At 41.3% G+C, this 19,888-nt stretch overlaps 1 protein-coding gene across 9 annotated transcripts in view; it reads left to right on the plus strand.

Annotated features, from left to right (window-relative positions):
* PRP4K (pre-mRNA processing factor kinase PRP4K) overlaps window positions 1-19,888 on the plus strand; it is a 40,977-nt gene that overhangs the window by 15,991 nt on the left and 5,098 nt on the right. For 7 of the 9 annotated variants that reach the window (XR_002646442.3, XR_002646444.3, XR_002646446.3 and 4 more), the window contains exons 4-14: window positions 3,830-3,985; window positions 5,321-5,402; window positions 6,714-6,924; window positions 9,972-10,045; window positions 11,269-11,359; window positions 12,081-12,228; window positions 13,932-14,069; window positions 14,721-14,874; window positions 17,466-17,580; window positions 18,141-18,292; window positions 19,604-19,690. Coding sequence is in view for 2 of the 9 variants with exons in the window: in XM_022586562.3 (XP_022442270.1) it covers window positions 3,830-3,985; window positions 5,321-5,402; window positions 6,714-6,924; window positions 9,972-10,045; window positions 11,269-11,359; window positions 12,081-12,228; window positions 13,932-14,069; window positions 14,721-14,874; window positions 17,466-17,580; window positions 18,141-18,292; window positions 19,604-19,690 (1,408 nt within the window). In the remaining 7 variants the exon portion in view is untranslated. Of the gene's footprint in view, window positions 1-3,829; window positions 3,986-5,320; window positions 5,403-6,713; window positions 6,925-9,971; window positions 10,046-11,268; window positions 11,360-12,080; window positions 12,229-13,931; window positions 14,070-14,720; window positions 14,875-17,465; window positions 17,749-18,140; window positions 18,293-19,603; window positions 19,691-19,888 lie in introns of those variants that run through there. The other 2 variants (XR_016394504.1, XM_089918240.1) reach the window with 2 other exon arrangements.

The following is a 19,888-nucleotide window of genomic DNA, read 5'->3' on the forward strand; positions in this document are numbered from 1 at the left end:
TTGCTATTGTTTTCTTTGTTTCTATTTCATTTATTTCTCCTCTGATCTTTATGATTTCTTTCCTTCTACTAACTTTGGGTTTTGTTTGTTCTTCTTTCTCTAGTTCCTTTAGGTGCAAGGTTAGATTGTTTATTTGAGATTTTTCTTGTTTCTTGAGGTAGGCTTGTATTGCTATAAATTTCCCTCTTAGAACTGCTTTTGCTGCATCCCATAGGTTTTGGATCGTCGTGTTTTCATTGTCATTAGTCTCCAGGTATTGTTACATTTCCTCTTTGATTTCTTCAGTGATCTCTTGGTTATTTAGTAGCGTATTGTTTACCCTCCATGTGTTTGTGTTTTTTACGTTTTTTTCCCTGTAATTGATTTCTAATCTCATAGCATTGTGGTCGGAAATGATGCTTGTTGTGATTTCAGTTTTCTTAAATTTACTGAGGTTTGATTTGTGACCCAAGTTTTGATCAATCCTGGAGAATGTTCTGTGTGCACTTGAGAAGAAAGTGTAATCTGCTGTTTTGGGATGGAATGTCCTTTAAATATCAATTAAATCTATCTGGCCTCTTGTGTCATTTAAAGTTTGTGTTTCCTTATTAATTTTCTGTCTGGATGATCTGATTGGTGTAAGTGAGGTGTTTAAGTCCCCCACTATTGCGTTACTGTCAGTTTCCTCTTTTATAGCTATTAACAGTTGTCTTATGTATTGAGGTGCTGCTATGTTGGGTGCGTGAATATTTATAATTGTTTTCTCGGAGTGATCCCTTGACCATTATGTAGTGTCCTTCCTTGTCTCTTGTAACATTCTTTATTTTAAAGTCTGTTTTATCTGGTACAAGTGTTGCTACTCCAGCTTTCGTTTGATTCCATTTGCATAGAGTATCTTTTTCCATCCCCTCACTTTCAGTCTGTTTGTGTCCCTAGGTCTGAAGTGGGTCTCTTGTAGACAGCATATATATATGGGTCTTGTTTTTGTATCCATTCAGCAAGCCTGTGTCTTTTGGTGGGAGCATTTAATCCATTCACGTTTAAGGTAATTATCGATATTTGTCTTCCTATTACCGTTTTCTTAATTGTTATGGGTTTGTTTTTGTAGGTCCTTTTCTTCTCTTGTGTTTCCCACTTAGAGAAGTTCCTTTAGCATTTGTTGTAGGGCTGGTTTGATAGGCTGAATTCTCTTAGCTTTTGCTTGTCTGTAAAGCTTTTGATTTCTCCATCGAATCTGAATGAGATCTTTGCTGGGTAGAGTAATATTGGTCGTAGGTTCTTCCCTTTCACCACTTTGAATATATTTTGCTACTCCCTTCTGGCTTGTGGAGTTTCTGCTGAGAAATCAGCTGTTAACCTTATGGGAGTTCCCTTGTATGTTATTTGTCATTTTTCCCTTGTTGATTTCAATAATGTTTTTTTCTCCTTGGGTTTATCCTGCCTGGGACTCTGTGCTTCCTGGACTTGGGTGGCTATTTCTTTTCCCATGTTAGGGAAGTTTTTGACTATAACCTCTTCAGATATTTTCTTGGGTCATTTCTCTCTCTCTTCTCCTTCTGGGACCCCATAATGCAAATGTTGTTGTGTTTAATGTTATCCCAGAGGTCTCTTAGGCTGTCTTCATTTCTTTTCATTCTTTTTTCTTTATTCTGTTCCACAGCAGTGAATTCCTCCATTCTGCCTTCCTTGTCACTTATCCGTTGTTCTGCCTCAGTTATTCTGCTATTGATTCCTTCTAGTGTATTTTTCATTTCTGTTATTGTATTGTTCATCTCTGTTTGTTCTTTAATTCTTCTAGGCCTTTGTTAAACATTTCTTGTATCTTCTCGATCTTTGCCTCCATTCTTTTTCCAACGTCCTGGATCATCTTCACTATCATTATTCGGAATTCTTTTTCTGGATGGTTGCCTATCTCTCCTTCATTTAGTTGTTCTTCTGGGGTTTTATCTTGTTCCTTCATCTGGTACGAAGTCTCTGCCTTTTCATTTTGTCTCTCTTTCTGTGAATGTGTTTCTCGCTCATCTTTTATGTTTGTCCTTTTGTTCTACTTTCAGTCTTGAGAAGCTTTCTCAATCTGCCTTCTTACCTTTCTGTTGATTTTGTTTTTCTCCCTTCTGCACACTCATAATTTTTTAAATTTCCAAGACCTTGTTGGCTGTTTTTTAATAACATTTTACTCTCATTTTATGGAAGTAGCATCTTTATGTCATAGATGATAATGAGTCCATTTTGTGGAGCTTTTCTTCTCTATAGTCTCTCCTCTTCCCTGTGTATTGTTTCTACCCAGATTTCTTTGGCTGCTTGTTTGCCTTTTCATTTGAGGACTTTCCTCCACCAGGTGGATCCTCCCTTGCTGCCTATTCTGATTCATCTGCCTATCCTCTCCATGAGAGTAGGATCTTAGGTCTCTGACCAGGGATGGAACCTGGTCCCCCTGACGTGGAAGTACAGAGTCCTAACCACTGGACTGCCAGGAGAGTCGCAAATGACTATCGATAATTTATTTATTTATTTATTTATTTTTCTATTCTGGTTTAGGACGCTAAACGGAAGCTTTCTTCCATTCTGACAACCTGGAGCTTGTGGATTGGTGGCGGATTAGCGTATCAGTGACTGTAGATCTTTCCTTTTGGGCTTGTGAGTTTTCCAGAATCTCCTCATCTGCTGGAGAGTAAGACATGGCCGCCAGTAGAGTTCCGGTCCTAAATAATGTGGGTCCCCCCTTAACCCTTCTTTTCCCAGTGCGGTGCCCTCCGGTACCGTGGGCCAGTTTTCACAACCACCACTACCTCTCTGTAAAGTGAATATTAAGTTTCCTGCGGTAGTGTGGGGAGGGGCGGCCGGTGGCATTCTCCACTGAGTCAGAAAGGGGAATATACCAAGTCAAGCTGTTCCTAAAGGATTTCAACCAATTCTCTTTAGCTTTTCCCTTGTATTCCATCCTTCAGAGGATACAGTATCTCCAGATCTTGAGACTTTCTGGGGCTTTGTGGCAGGCACTGACTTGTTTCTTATTTACTTTGTGTGTCCCTATTGGACTAAGATTTAGACTTGATCTGCTGCTGCTTTTCTGTCCACTTTGCATGTTTCAAGCTTTTATTGGTATCTGTTGTTACATCTCTTCACATTGCCTTTGACTGAAGGTTTTATTTTGTCATTGTTCCTTTTAATGTTGTTTTAGTAAGTTTTCAGAAGAAATCTGAGATAAACATGGTCAGATGTGACATGAACATAGTTTATCAGCCCTTTGTAGACTCACAGCCTTCTCTGTTGGGAGTCCCACAGCACTTTCTCACACAGACTTCCACCTTCATACTTGAACTCTGAAGTCACTTTCTATTTGGTTAACAGGGCATTTATAACAATGTCTGAAGGCCATATTAATTAGACTTACAATTTCTGTCACCTTTGTCTTTCCCGTACTTTATTCAGCAATGATCTTTTTAAAAATCAAGTTTATCGAGATATATTATTTACATAAAGTAAAATTCACCTTTTTTGTTGTAAAGTTGTGAGTTTCGACAGATGTGTGGTTGCACAGCTGCCATCATCGAGGTACAGAGCCCCGACAGTTCCCTCGCGCCCCTTTGTAGTTGATAAGAAGAGTAGCTGTGGTTTAGTTGTTGTCAGTTAGGCTGGGTATCCATATCTTATTGATGGTGTGTTAATTTTGTTTAAAAATTTTAACTGTTTTTAAAGACTTGACTTTTAGAACGCTTTTGGATTCACAACAGAGCTGAGCTTTTGAAAGGTACAGAGAGTCCCTGTACTACCCCTACGCCCAGCAAACTCACAGCCTTCTCAACTTTAATTGACCTTTAAAGTATGTCTTCTTCTTCTCCTCAAACAGGGACAGAGGTCGAAGGAGCAGATCACGCCTGAGAAGGCGGTCTCGGTCACGGGGTGGTCGTAGACGTAGGAGCAGAAGCAAAGTAAAGGAAGATAAATTTAAAGGAAGTCTTTCTGAAGGAATGAAAGTTGAGCAGGAATCTTCATCTGATGATAAGTAAGAACGGAACTTTCCTATAATTTCCTTTTTCCAAATCAGAGAAACACTGTTTGACTTGGAAATCTTTAATTTCCTTCTGAATATTTTAAGCAAATACATTAATTTGACCCTGAATTTAAGTTCATCTTCTGTGCAGGTTTTATAGGTTATGTGACAGAGGTCATGGTTGTCTGAATTTGGGTTTGGCTGGGGTGAATATGGGCCGTCACTTTATCACGAGCCTTTCCTTCTATATTTTCATTAGGAACCATAGAGGTATCCTGCCAATCTCAGTTACCAGTTTTGGTGGGGGGATTTTTTTTACTAAGTTTAGACTTTGCATTTTGTGTAAACGATACACACTTGCTATGCCTGTTACAGTGTTGAAAATGCAGAAATATTCAGTGCCTAATAAAATAGTGGGGACATTTTTTTAAATGCAAACTTCGTTGTCTAAATGGCACATCTCAAAAATAAGTGAGATGAATTTAGAGCAGTGGTTCTCAGCGGGGGGAGATTTGCCTCCCTGGCATGTTTTGGCGATGTCTGAAGACCTGTTTAGTTGTCATCTAGTAGCGGGAGGCCAGGGGCACTGTTCTGCATCCTCCGGTGCATAGGATATGCCCCACCGCACAGAACCGTCCTAGTGTTAGCAGTGCTTGAGCTGAGGAGCCCTGGTTGGAGCTGGGAGAGAAGAGGGCTGAGTGGAGGGAAAGTGTCCTGCGCAGACCTGGTACCTTCCAAGTGCAGGTCGCTTACACCTCTGCAGTGAACACCCAGCAGGTCGTAGAAAGGGCTGCGCTAGGAGCGATCGTGAAGAGTGCGGGGTTCTTGGGGGACCATCTGAACCGCTCGGGGCAGTGTTTGCAGGGAGAGCCACTTTCCCTTCAGATTGTGTGCAAATGTCTACCTGTGCATTTTGGGTAGGGAAAGGATCTATAGCTCTCAAAGGCTTCTGTGACCCAGAAAAGGTAGCAGTTTACTTGTGTATCCCAGCCCCCCTCTTGTTGTATAGGTGTGGAAACGAGGGCTGCAGAGATGAAATGACTTTACTACAAGGCACAGCTAGTGATGACTTTTAAACTTAGGCATCTTTCTTTTGTTCCCAGTCTTTGTGCTATGATACAGGTGAGGAGAAAAATGAGACGTAGAAGGTTAAGTTACTTGCCAGGATTCCAAACCAGGACAGTTCGAAAGCAAGGATAGAGTGGGGTGGCTTAAGATTTTTCCTCAAAGTACTGATGACCTACATTTTCCAGCTTTTATTTTTTTAAATGTATAAACGTAATGCTTTTGGAGTCTCTAAGTATGTTTGAAGTTAATTACACTGATGTATGTGTAATTTTTTCTAAGCCTTGAAGACTTCGATGTTGAGGAGGAAGATGAAGAAGCCTTGATAGAACAGAGAAGAATACAAAGGCAGGCCATTGTTCAGGTGCGTGGTTTCAGGAACATGTTGATCAACACTCCTTCACCACTATTGTAACAAAATTAAGGATTTTTACTTTGACAATGCAGTGACAGTAGTAGCAATTGAATAGGTCTTGAAAGGAAGGTGGTTCCTTAATAAAATTGAAACAGTTAATCTTTTTTGTTATACATGGGATTCTGATATAAACCTCTTTTATAAGACAAAATTTGGAGTTTGCTTTCTTTTTTTTCTTTAAGTTGATGAACAAGAAAACCCTCATAAGTGAGTATAAATTGGAGGAATTTCCTTTAGCTCAAACTTATAAATAGCCTGTTAATATGTGGGAAAGACTTTTTAATGCCTAATAAAATGGCACGTTTTCTAATGCAGATGTGAACGTTTAAATGGAACATCTCAATAATTGTAAGACTCCTTGAGAGCCGAGCGATGCAGGGATTGGGTGGGAAAGGGTGTCAAACTCAGGCCTAATGGTAAGGTGAGCTGCCTGGGAAGGCTGCCGGTTCTCCCTGCCATCCTGAGATGAGGCCTGGCTACTCCAGCCTTGGAGGACGGTGGTCCCTGTAAAGCGCCTTCTCTCACCATCATGTGATGGGGGTGAGTGATGGAGCTGAGAGGAAGAATTCTGGAACATATGAAACATACTTGGGTGCTGTTAGGAGGACAGCAGACAAGGAAAGGACAGTCGTAGCAGCTTGTGTAAACAGAGAGAGCAACCACAGCATTTCAGAGTGAGGGAAAGAATTTGAATCACCTGAGTACATAGGGCATAACTAGAATTCCAGAGGAAACTTACCTTTGTGGGGCACTGATGAAACTGTTATTAAACTGATATCCCTAAAGACTTGGTTGAATCTTTTTTTGTTCTTACCCAGGTCCACAATCCCTTATCTCCAACCTTTGGGGCCAGATGTGCTTCAGAACTCAGAAATATGTGAATGTTAGAAAGGTAATATGGTGCATATATGTGTATCCCTTTGCCCCGTCAGTGGGGTCTAGCACGGCACCCCATTACCAGCCACTAGGAGAGTTTTGCAGTGCGTGAGGCGCATCATGTTCACACTGGGAAAGGCGAGACTGTTCAGAACGCCACATCTCTGCAGCACAGATTTCGCCACCTAATAAACGTGCACCAGACATAGCAAAGCTTTCAGAGTTTTGTGGATTTGGAATTATATATAAGGGATTGTGGATCTAATTCAGTTAAGACTTCAATACCTTTAAAGCTTTTTTAGCATTACTTGACACTTAACTCTTCAGTTCAGGCCCTCTTAGCACCAGATGTTGTGACAGTAACACTCTGTGTCGTTACCGCAGAAATACAAATACCTTGCTGAGGACAGCAACATGTCCGCGCCGTCTGAGCCCAGCAGCCCCCAGAGCAGCACCCGTACCCGCTCTCCCTCCCCGGAGGACGTCCTGGAACGCGTCGCTGCCGACGTCAAGGAGTATGAACGGGAGAACGTTGATACGTTTGAGGCCTCAGTCAAGGCCAAGCATAATCTCATGACAGTCGAACAGAATAATGGTGAGTCAGTTACAGTTTTGTTTCAGCCATGCTTTTCTCTGAATTTGCAGCCCTGTTACTTCCTAAGGAGGGAGGTTATTTGGGGATGGGGGTGGGATGGGGGACAAGGAATGCTGCTTCTGCAACAAACTGCAGAGGACGGCAGGGCCCTGGGCGCCTCAGTGACTGCTCCCTGTGAGCAAGCGTGACCTGAGTGTCGCCCTGAACCCCACGTGCGTGCTCACCGCCTTCGCTTTGGCTTGCTAGGCTATTTTCAGGCAAATCCCAGCCATGATTTGATTTCATCTGGGAATACTTAAGTTTGTTATCTGCTAGATAAGGACCTTTTAAAAAACATTACTTACACTTGATAAAGTTGATAATTTTTAAATATCTGATGTCTAAAGTTGGTTGGTTTGAGTCAAAATCCAAATAAGATACACATTATGTTTGGGGTATACATCTCTGAAGTCTCTTTTTTAATAGTTTTCTCATTGTGGTGTGGTCTGTCCCCTGCCCCCCGACGCCCCCCTTTACTTGTGAAGGTGCTAGGGCCTGTGTCCTGTGAACTTTCCTACTCTGATTTTGTCTGGCCACGTTCTTGTGTCATTTATTTCCTCTCTCCTCCGTATTTCTTGAAAACTAGTAGTTAGTGTTAGAGACTTGAATAGGTGTCGGTTTAACTTTTTTTGACAGGAATGCTTCATTAACTGGCGGTATGTACTTTTATATCACATCTGGTGGCACGTAGGTGTGGTGTGGCTGTCCCTGTTTTTATTGGCACTGAGGTTGTGTGTTTAGGTAAGAGATTCCACTGAAGTTTCTGTTCAGCTGTTTGCCTCACGCTTTTAGCAGCCATTGATGGTTCCTACTTAGATCCATTATTTCATCGGGGGTGGCAGGGTTTCCAAAGTGGTGATTTTTAAAATCTCTATCATTCCTTTTGAATTATTAGCTCTAATTCTGTAAAAGAAGAGGTTTCCATTCTTTGGTTACCCCAAAATATAGTTCGTACAGGAAAGGCGGGTTAAATGCTCGATTGTTTTCGCTTATTGACCAGTTTTTAGCATAACGTAGAGTTGGTGCCCCAGCGCCCTCCAGAGGTGAGCAGTGAGGTTTTGGTTATTTTGTTGGGTTTTACTATTTGCTGTCATTATGCTCTTGTGTTTGGATCCACTGCTGCCATTTTCTTTTTGAAGCTTAGATTGTTCTCTCTTCACACGAGGAGGGAGCCCCTTTTAAATGGGTTTCTGGTGTCTTTTTGAGGCAAACCCTGCAGTATTTATTTAACATGGCTGTTTTACTTTCTGGGACAGGGGCTTTCTGTAAAATATCCAATATTTTAGGCTTTTGTAATTATTTTAGACTTTTTTCTCTGTTCCAACTACTGAGCTCTGCTCTCGTGGTGCAGAGCGGCTGGGCCAGCACAGATGGATGAGCATGGCCACGTTCCCAAAACACTTGATGGACTGAAGTTCACGAGGTGTTCACGTGTCAGGGCCATACAGGAACAAGCAAGGGGCCAAATTCGGCCCAATCTGTAGTTTGCTGACTCCTGTTACAAGGCAGTAAGACATCATAGGCTCACCTTGTGTGTATCTTTCCCCAGAGCAGAATCAGTTATTATTCCAGGGATCCTTGGTTCCACTTAGTAGGAAATGCCACTTGGAGACTACAGGGCACTTAGGGATGCCCATTATTGGTGGGCCTTTTCAGTGGACCAAACTAGGAAAATACATACGTTTTTGGAAAGGAGGAGTTCATACTGATTTGCCAATTCAAATTCGAGATTACAGGGTTTTTATTAACTTTCTTGACTTTGTATTTCTCTCTTTTACAGTAGAAAAACTTGGTTCCTAATAAACACAGGTACTTAGGTTATTTTGAAACTTTCATATGCAGAGTTAACGCTGCGATTGTCAGTATTAAATGTACTGAATGCAGTTTGAAAATGTAATGGTTTTGTCCTTAGGATATATTTCAAGATGTATACAAACCTGTGTTGTTTTAAAGTTTTTTGAAATAGTTCTCCTCTGTACGGTTATACCACCAGTTTGATTTGGTTTAGGCTTATTTTCATTTGCTTTTGATTTTTAGGAATATTTTGAGTGTTTAAAAAATCACTAAAACATCTCTCATATATGCATGTGTTTATATTCTGTCTACACATGCACACAAAATGTTATACACACTCATCTGTATGAAATGACCTTCATTCCTTTGTACAGCTGCATATTACTCCAGTGTGATGAGTGTACCGTAGTTTATTCAGTTAGTCTTCTAACGGTAGATGTTTGGCTGTTGATTGGAGCATTAATGATAATAGCGTTGTGCGTTAAATCGTTTTTTTCTGCTTGTTACTGTGTCTTTGGAATGGTTTCATAGAAGTGGGATTTCTGGGTCTGAATGAATATGTCATTTTGCTATATACTTCCAGATTCCCCTCTGTAAAGGTTATACACTTTTGCCATCCCACAAGCCATGTCTGAGGGCTTTTTATCCGGGGCCTTGTTAACAGAATGTTGTCATACTTTTAGATTTTTAGCCAGTCTCATGGGATGGTATTTCATTGTGATTTTAATTTGCGTTTGAGTTGGGCGTATGAGATCGGGCATGTGTTCGTATGATTAAAGCTGTTGCATTCTTTTTTTCCTTACACTTATTTTTTTGCCCAGTGTTTTAATGGGGTCATTAGGCGTTTTAGGAGAGAAATACGTAGATCTGTATTCATAGTGCGGGGTGCTAACCTTCTGAGAGAAATTGCAGTTTAGAGAGGAGCGTCCCTTGTAATACCTAATCGTTGCTTAGTTATTAGCATATTAATTCAACGTTAGTGGAAGTACCGCTATTAGGTCTTTCGACTTTCTGAAGTGCACTCTCAGTAAAAAGTGGATAGCTGTGTACGTCTTAGTGTCACAAGGTGACTGTAAGCTGGATATTGGTGAAAAACGGATGTGCAAGAGGAAAAAGAAGTTAGAATTGCTGTTAGTGATTTTCCATTGATATATTATTTGTGTTTCAATTTGTATCTCTTCATTTTTCAAATATTAATGCTAATTTCCATTAAGGGTCATCTCAGAAGAAGCTGTTGGCGCCCGACATGTTCACAGAATCTGATGATATGTTTGCTGCATATTTTGACGTGAGTAATTTTAAGTCATAAAAACACAACTGTTAATCAGAAAAGGGTATATCACAAATATGTATTTCAGTGGTATATACATATATATAGAGAGAAGGATAAAGCAAATTAATGCTAACATTTGGACAGTCTGGGTGAAGTGTATCTAGAATCTCTTTATACTAGTTTGGCAACTTTTCTCTGTCTGAAATTAAATCAAATTTTAAAACAAGTACAGCAGAACAATCTGAGGGCTTCATAAAAGTTAAATAGCAAATGACTTAAATGTGTAGTTATTTTCTTTTTAAACAACTTGCTTCTTGGATTTACAAGCCTCTGTGTATGTGTGCTGTAGTTAGGGGAGACCAGGTGATGTCAGTAATTTTCAGGCCTAGAGTCCACTTTGGGCCTCTGCATTGTAGGCGATTGGGAACTTAAGGATTTGGAGCCTAATAGAAGTCATGGAAGAGTTGGAAATGTTATAAGGAGTGGGTTGAGAAATTTTGTACCGTTAGCCACTTTATCAGTGGTTTTTCTTGAGAAGATTTTCTTGAAAAATGGTCTCAAAAGTAGCAGACCATTTCCATCATAAATTTAAAAGAACGTGAGAAATACAGAGGCTTTGGTGAAGGGAGGTGGGAGAGATAAACATGTAACAGGGAGATTAAAAATGGACTAGGATAAAGCAGTGATGTCCAGGACCCTGAAGACACCGGTGATTGGCTTAAGCAACGTGTCCCGTGTGTGGTGTGCTGCCACAGGAGCACGCAAAAAAGATGGGTTAAGAAAGCGTGAGATGATTTTGAGCCAGTTAAAGTATTGGCACCCACCATCCACCTGGATGATGTTGAAGGGCTTTCTGGGTGTCATGGAGAGTGATGTGACTGACGTGTAGTGAAGACACTTCAGAAGTACCAGATATTCTTAAACTCATCTTCTAACACAGCCAGTGACATTTCATCCATAGACGGGAGGAGACAGGGAGGGGGTGTTGCGTGACTAGGGCAGTAAAAGAAATGTGAAGATAACTTGTTAATTTTTTTCTTGAGCATTATTGTGATTCAAGAGACTTAGATAATCATGTTTCTGCTGTGTTGCATTTACACAAGTCATAGAGTTCATTTAAGTTGGCATAAAATGTTATCAAATTTTAGCTGGTTCTACCTGTTTTTCTTTTAAAGGAAGTGCTTTAAATGTCTGCCCGTTTGGTGGCTAAATAGCTCACGTTGCTGCCTTAATTTCAGAGTGCACGTCTGCGGGCTGCTGGCATTGGAAAAGATTTCAAAGAGAATCCCAACCTCAGGGACAACTGGACTGATGCAGAAGGCTATTATCGTAAGTTCACAGTTTTTGGTTTCTGTTTCTTTAACTTTTTATTTTCTATTGGAGTATAGTTGTTAACCGTGTGATAGTTTCAGGTGTATGGCGGAGTGACTCAGTTATACATGTATCTATCCTTTTTCAATACAGTTCTTATTAATTTTAGAGTTCACTGTAACATCTTGTAAAAGTGCGTGGCCTAAGGCCTTCACACTTGGGAGGACTCTGAAAGTCACATCCCAGTGCCGTCACTTCAAAAGTGTGGCACGTCTAGCAGCTTCATGAACCCATGTTACAGCCCAGAAGCATCACAAATTGAAGTGAGCTGAAGACTTGATGTGCAGCTTAAATCCGTTCAGAGTTGTTTTCAGCCATGAGATCATCCTCCAGAGGGAAGGGGTGCCAGCCACGCAGACTGCAGCTGGAGACCCTGCAGTGAGCACAGTTCTTCCTTCCTCGGCGTTAGGACCATCAGCAGTTGCTAGGAGAGCAGAAGGTCTTCCTGCAGCGGTTGGCAGCCGGCAGCTTTAACCGCGTTACGCAAGAGGGTCACGACGGGGGCGAGGCCTTGAGTCTCCGTGGTGTCCAGGAAGCCAAGCACGCAGCAGAGATTTGACACAGTTTTTAAGTGACTGCACTGTGTATCCTACTTTTCGACTTTTCTGATGTGTAGCTCACAGTTTTGTGCAGTAGTCTATTATGGTCAGAATTCTAATCTTTTAGCTTACCTTTTCAGGTGTGAACATAGGTGAAGTCCTGGATAAGCGTTATAACGTGTATGGCTACACGGGTCAAGGCGTGTTCAGTAACGTGGTCCGAGCCAGGGATAATGCGAGGGCCAACCAGGAGGTGGCCGTGAAGATCATTCGGAACAACGAGCTCATGTAAGTTCAGGACACAGAACAAAACTTTCACGGACACCTTCACGGGTGTTCACAAGTAAGCCTGTTTTTACATAGTGACCGCAGTCTGTGTAGGACAGGTATTGGGCTTATAAAACGACAGAGCAGCTCTGGGCATTTAGTTGACAGTCACGTGTTGCTCTGTGAGAAGCACTCGAGCCGTAGGCTGATTGTATTTAATTCATTTCGGTGCATTTCAGCACTTGCTTTGTGCACTGATGTCAGCTCAGACTCCCTCCGTCTACCGCTTGTCTTACGACCATCCTTTGCTGTGAATAGCTTAAGCTCAAGACGAAAGGTGAGAAATCAAAAGGTCAGATTGATCAGGTGTCACTGAGCATATGGTGGCCTGCAAAAGGCGTAAAATCAGATCGTTCTGGGAATTATCTGTATCTTTGTCTGTCACCTCCTCTCTTCATGAGCAAGGAGGTGATGGCCGTACCCGTGTGCTTTAATGCACAATCTATGCCACACACTGAGCTGGCATTAAAGTCAACTTGGCGCTGGTTTGGAAACGCAAGAAAGAAGTGTTTAGGTTTATACTGAAGTCTTAGGTTGCCTAGGCTTAGAAAGTTTGTTTGATGGAAGTCTCCAACTTCCGTATTATAGACACTAATTTTAAACAGTAGCCTATTGACAAATTATAACTAGAATTTCAGAGGATAATATTTACATCAAGACATCTTGAGATAAAATGTGCAAGATTGATTTCCCTTCAAGCAAGGTGGGTTTATTCCTCTATGTTTCTGTTTTGTTCATTGATTATTTTGGAAATTAACTCCATGAAAACAATATTTGGCTAAGAGTAAAGTATTGTGTGAATGACATAGAGACTTGTGTTCCTCAACAGTTCTATTATTAGTACTTAAAAAAAAAACAGACTAAACACATCACCAAATAAATCCATATTATTTAGTTTTCCTAAATTCTTTTTTTTTTTAATTGGGATATAGTTGCTTTACAATGCTGTGTTAGTTTCTACTGTACAGCGAAGTGGAGTTCCCTGTGCTATACAGCAGGTTCTTATTAGTTATCTGTTTTATACATAGTAGGGCATATATGTCAATACCAATCGCCCAATTCATCCCACCCCACACACCCACCCTGGCTCTCCCCCCGGGTGTCCATACGTTTGTTCTCAATGTCTATTTCTGCCTTGCAAACCGGTTCATCTGTACCATTTTTCTAGATTCCACGTATATGCGTTAACATATGATATTTGTTTTTCTCTTTCTGACTTTTTTCACTCTGTATGACAGTCTCTGGGTTCATCCACGTCTCTACAAATAACTCCATTTCGTTTCTTTTTATGGCTGAGTAATGCTCTATTGTATTTATGTGCCACATCTTCTGTATCCATTCATCTGTCACTGGACATTTAGGTTGCTTCCATGACCTAGCTATTGTACATAGAGCTGCAGTGAACATTGGGGTGCATGTGTCCTTTTGAATTATGCTCTTCTCAGGGTATATGCCCAGTAGTGGGATTGCTGGGTCATATGGTAGGTTCTATTTTTAAAGGAACCTCCATACTGCTCTCCGTAGTGGCTGTATCAATTGACATTCCCACCAACAGTGCAAGAGGGTTCCCTTTCCTCCACACCCTCTCCAGCATTTATTGTTTGCATAGTTTTCCTAAATTCTTGATGTATCCAATTTTGACCTAATTTTCTTTTTCATTTCAGGCAAAAAACTGGTTTAAAAGAACTAGAATTCTTGAAAAAATTGAACGATGCTGATCCTGATGACAAATTTCATTGTTTGCGACTCTTCAGACACTTTTATCACAAACAGCATCTCTGCCTCGTGTTTGAGCCTCTGAGGTACAAGTGTCAAAACCTGTACATTACCCTGAAAACTCAGCTTCTTCACCTTTGCCAACCTCAGTTCAGATAAATGCCGTGATAAATGTTCTGGGTATTTGATGTGTTTTTTTCCGTTGGCTCTGGGTTTTGTTTTTTAACTATTGGTGAAGACCTAGCTTCTTGACAGTTGTTAATGTGTAAACAGTGATTGGCTGTGTACTGTGTGTCACACGCTCACCTAGTGTGGCCTTCAGCTCAGCAGAGAGTTCTCTGAAAATTAAATACTTCAAGAAAGGATTAAGCCACAGTGAAAAGAAATGGGAATAGTGGAGTAGGAATATGACGTCCCCCTTCAGAATTGTGGCTTCATGTTTATGCTTTCAAGCAGAAGCCCATTCCAAATCAGTAGGAATTTTAGCACTGCATACCTTCCCTTCTCTTCATTTTGAAAATTGTGTTGTGTACACACAGTTTCATGTGCTCTCATTTCAACGTAGGATAATTTATCAAACGTTTGGGCCGTGGGAGGGGGTTCTTGAACAGAGTGTTTTCATTGTAGTTCATGCTTTGAACTTGATTTTACTTTATGCTTGAAAATGGTTTTGCCTTCCTTAATTTCCATTTTGCATTTTAACCCCTAATTTTATTTGTTTTTCTCTTTCCTAAAAGTATGAATTTACGAGAGGTGTTAAAAAAATATGGTAAGGATGTTGGCCTTCATATTAAGGCTGTACGATCCTATAGTCAGCAGTTGTTCTTGGCACTAAAACTCCTTAAAAGATGCAATATTCTCCATGCGGATATCAAGCCAGACAATATCTTGGTAAGTCAAGCGATCAGGCTGCCTTGTTACATCCATATAACTCCTACTGTAACGTGCTTACCACTGTGTTCTAGAAAGGACACCTCTGAAGAATAATTCAGTGCATTACCCATTACAAATGACTTTGCCAGTTTTTACTCTTCTAGAAATTGGGCCATGAAATTTTATAGTAAAGTATGAAGAGAGAGGAAGTAGGCTGCTGTCCCAATTTTTTCCTGTTGATTGATGGATTTGATGAGTGCACACAGACCCCAAGAATGCTTTGATGTAGTAACGATGGGCTTCCTCGGGTACCTGGAGAAATGCTGCAGTGTTGCTGTTTTGAAATAAGGAGTGTTCACAGTCTTTTGTTCTCTAGTTTTATAGACTGACAGAGCGAGGGACGTTTAAGGGAGTTACCCTCTCTGAAGTAGATGCATGGAGTTGAGTTTAGGGTGTCCAGGAATAATTCTTTTTCACTTATTCTTCATGATGTAGAAGCTGTGGCTTCTGGCGGCCACACCCAGGAAAGCTCGGTTGTTCTTGGGCCTTGTATGGAAGGGAGCCTTTCCCAGTCTTGACCTATCCTAGCTCGTGCCTTCTGGTGTGGTAGATGCAGATTTCCCAGTGCTTATGTTTTTGAAACTTAGAAACACATCTCATCACAGTGGAGTGATTGGTGTGTGCGCGCCCCTTCCCTCCCCAGCCCTTTCTCTGTCATGCTGTCAGAGTCGGGGCTGTTCACAGCTGGGGGATTCTAGCTCGTCTGCCCATAACACGTTCCACATGTTTTTAAGAAAGATACAATCCCGTTAAAGTTTGTTTTGGACTCCTTGTCAGTAACTTAGCTCTTAGTTCAGATTTCCCTTTCTCTTCTTTTTTAAAATCTTAAAATATCTCCTTCCAGACCACTACATTAATGAGGCGTTCCATTTTGTACGTTCGGTCTGAGTTTCAAAGGAAGGTGCTGCATCTCTGATGTTACTTGAGGTTAGAGTGGCTGAGTAATTCCAGTGAACTGGCGGCCACAGTGTCAGCTGTAGGCTGCACAGTCACTTCATAGTTGATCTTTACCTCAGTTTTTCTTTCTCTTTTTTGAATTGTGAAGTACACCATCCATATCAAAGAATGTATAAACTATGTATAAGGTAAAGGTAACTATGCACGGAACATCTGTGTAACCACCATGGAGGTTAAGTAATAAGACATTTGTTAGCGTCTTAGAAGCTCTTGTTTTTAAAACTTCATTTTTCTTTGAGTTAGTGCTAAACTAGTATAGGTTTTCACATGGGTTTCAGACAGTTTGGCCTTCTTCCTGAGAAAGGAACAGACATCCGCAACCACGCGGCGCTGTTTGTTAATGAAAATCCAAAGCTTTTAGCCCAGGATTTCAGCCGTCAGTCTGGCAGAAGTGCTGCGTTCCCCGCGGGCGAGTGGAGGGAAGTGCCCAAGTGTGGGTCCCTGCTGCTGAGGGCATTTCACCCAGCGCGAACACTCCCCTGACAGACTCAGGTTTTAAAGTGGCCCCGGGGTTTTCTCTGGTTACTGCAGCTGCACCCTTAAGCGACTGAATGCAGTTTATACTTAAAAACTTTAAAAGTACTTTTCCTGTATTATCTTAATTCCGTGGATGTCGTCTGTAGTGGACCAGTCTGTAGCACTGACCAGGCTTTATGGTATCCCAGGAGAGACCGCCCAGGGCTGCTTGTTTAAAGTGTTACGTTTCTTTGGGGTGGGAACAGTAGGCCAAGTTCAAGTCCCAACTCAGAATTTGTGTGTGTCTCTTTCGAAGGGGGGAAGGGACTCTGGAATGTGGATTACCTTCACTTGTTAACCCTGAACATGCTCCGACTCATGAGTGTGGCAGTAGCTATGGGAGCACCTCCAGCCTCTCTCAGAAGGTGCCACTGTCGCTGTGTATGTGGAAGTGTTGACAAAGGAGAAAAGAGACAAATGACTAATACAGTGTTCCTGTTTATCCGTCTTGCCAAATATATTTAACATTTTCCTGACTAATACTTCCTTTACATTTAAGGGATTTAATGTTTTTTAGGCTCGAAGGGAGTGCTAAATTTGGGATGGTCTAGCAGCTTCGGATGAAGAATTGTTTTTATTTTCTTTTTGTCCAAATTGAATCTGAATCATTCTTCTGCTTTCATTGCCATCGTAATTTTCTGGCAAACGAAAGTTAACTTAAGTCAGTTGTAAGTTAATCTAAATCTGATTTCTTCCCAGTGACCGTCTTCGTGTTCCTTTAGGCAGTAACTTGATTGGTTCGGGTTTCCTGGGGGTTTGTAGAAGATGCTTTGCTTCAGTGCCTTCTGTTACTATTCCACCCTTTCCTAAATAGCTTTGGTTAAATTTACTTGGCATTATCTCTTATTTCCTCACTGAAGAAAGTTCTTTTCCTAATTTATGATCAAATATTTGAGAGCTCTTAATTCTTCACAATTAGGAAGTTGAATTATAAAATAATTAGAAAAGGAATTTTCACGTGAGTGACTTTGTTCTCAGTATTGGGAATAACTTCTCAGAGCCATTTTTTTTTATCTGATCATGTGTCTTAATTTCTCCTGGCGTGAGTTAAACTTCAATTATAAAATGTTTTGCAGGTTAATGAATCAAAAACTATTTTAAAGCTCTGCGACTTCGGGTCGGCTTCACATGTTGCGGATAATGACATAACGCCTTACCTTGTCAGTAGATTTTATCGCGCTCCCGAAATCAGTAAGTCCCTTCCAGCGCTCTCGACCTGGGCCGTCGTGTGCAGTGGGAGCGGCGTGCTGACTGCCTAAGCAGTGTTTTCCATCGCTGCAGCAGCTGCTCGAGCCATTCGTGAGGAAGGGAACGTAGCCAGTTCATGCTCCTCAGGCGGGATGGCCGTGGTTGTGGCAGGTGTGGAAAGCCCTCGGCTCTGGGAGACTGCTCTTACTTCCTCAGGGCCTGACTGTCACATCTGTGGATTGTCTGGGACCTGTGTTTTTCCCCTTCTTTGGCCTTGGCTGAGGCTGGTTAGCCCCTCCACCAAAGGCGAAATGAAAAGATAGAAGAGATGTACCCTGTCTTCTGCCCCTTCAGTTCCTTCCCCACGCCCTCATTTTTTTAAGGTTTTTAAGCTGAAGAGTCCCTATTAAGAATTCGTGGGAAAGAATATGAAGCTGATGTGAAAGTGAGGTACTCAGGCTGTGGTTACATAGTCCGAGCTAAATTGATTCCCCTGTTAATGGAAGTAAACAGTAGTTGACTGTTTTTATCACCATACGTTAAAATTTGTATTATGTTTTCAGTTATAGGTAAAAGCTATGACTATGGTATAGATATGTGGTCCGTAGGCTGCACCTTGTATGAACTCTACACTGGAAAGATTTTATTTCCTGGCAAAACCAATAACCATATGTTGAAGCTCGCCATGGATCTCAAAGGAAAGATGCCAAATAAGGTAGGATGTTAGTGTGAGCTTGTTTCCGAGGTCTTAGTGGCGCCTCCGGCAGATTCGTGGTTGCTGACACTCATCTCTAGTGGTTATAAAACAGTTTCTGAGAGGTGGGTACGTGGCTACTCTGATTCCTTAGCTCTTCTCATTTCTGGTGTTTAAATTAGTGGTTCTAATCGGCCAAGAGCTATCAAGAGAGAATAAGAGGATCCCATTTTCCTTTTCTTGTCTAAAATCTGTCTTTGTGCTTTTCTTTACTCTCCTGAAGTAAGCAGAAGCGTAGGGCCTATAGTTTAAGGTAGAATTGGAACTGAGGTAGAGAGGATACATGCGACTGTTTTCACATCTCTGTCCCTCCCTTGTTCCACTGGTTGTCATTCAGTGATGGGCAGAGCAGCAGCAGGGTTCCTGGGAGCACACCTGTATTGGTAACAGCTGTAGTGAGAAAAGATGCAGGTCCAGGTAGGCAGATGGTGGAGGGAAGGACTCAGTCATCAGAGAATGAGCGGGGGACTTGGCGGCAGTCCGTTTATAGAGGTTGGAAGCTGCTGGGAGAGGAAGAAGGTACCGAGAAAACTCATGGCAAATGACATCTTTTTAACGTGAAACTCACCCTTAATGCTTGAGCTGTAATGTTAGTTTGTTTGATTAACACAAATCAAGAACTTTATAGGCATTTATAAAAATGTCTAAAGACCGTATCTTAGGCTTTTATGATTTCAGCTTATGTGCTGACTTTCTGAGAGATTTACAGATTTTTCTCCCTGTAGGTCAGAAGCCATTATGTTTTTTAAGTTCTGTCCAAATTCTGTTACGTTGGACTCGTTTAGACAGATACACAGAGATTAGCTATGTTGGTACTTGTTTTAACGAGGCCTGACCTGCTATCACTTTAGGGCTGTTAGAACATAATTTTTTAAATGTCCTTAGGTTTCTTAACTGCCAAGAGAGGAGGCTCCACTTGTGTAGCATTTTTCCTGAGAACCACTGATGTGAGTCTCTGCTCACTTAGTCTTCAGTGTTGGATAGTGAAAGCACAGCATGGTACTTACTGTAATTGGTTTAAGTCACTGCCCACTGCCCGGGAAAACATAACCCCCTGTTGTTAAGTAGTCTTAGGTACAGCATTTGCCTGAGCTTTTCCAAAGGCGTTATTCTCTCGAGAACAAGGAATCGGAGATCATTCTCAAATAAGGAAGCAAACCCAGAGACACTAAACAGGAACACTTGTGTGACTTGTGTATTGGGGTCATCGGTAGACCAGACTACCAGTGTTGTCTAAGAGCTCAAAATCCAACTGTTCTGTTTTATTGCCAGATGATTCGGAAAGGCGTATTTAAAGACCAACATTTTGATCAAAACCTCAACTTCATGTACATAGAAGTTGATAAAGTAACAGAGAGGGTAAGTGTCCTTTAGGTGTGCTACATTAGATGATGATCTCATTGTTAACGGATTGCGTGCCGGGTGGTTCTAGGAGATGCGAGTATTTTAAAACAATAAAAATAATTCCTGTTGCAGTTGGCCAATTCCTGAATAAGACACGTCAGGTTATGGAAAAGATTTTAACATGTTTGCCTAGTATAATGAGTTTATTTTTAT

Source organism: Delphinapterus leucas, chromosome 10 (assembly GCF_059928025.1).
Source record: "Delphinapterus leucas isolate spDelLeu-1000000601 "Yukka" chromosome 10, BTC_Dleu_Yukka2, whole genome shotgun sequence".
Classification (NCBI taxonomy): domain Eukaryota; kingdom Metazoa; phylum Chordata; class Mammalia; order Artiodactyla; family Monodontidae; genus Delphinapterus; species Delphinapterus leucas.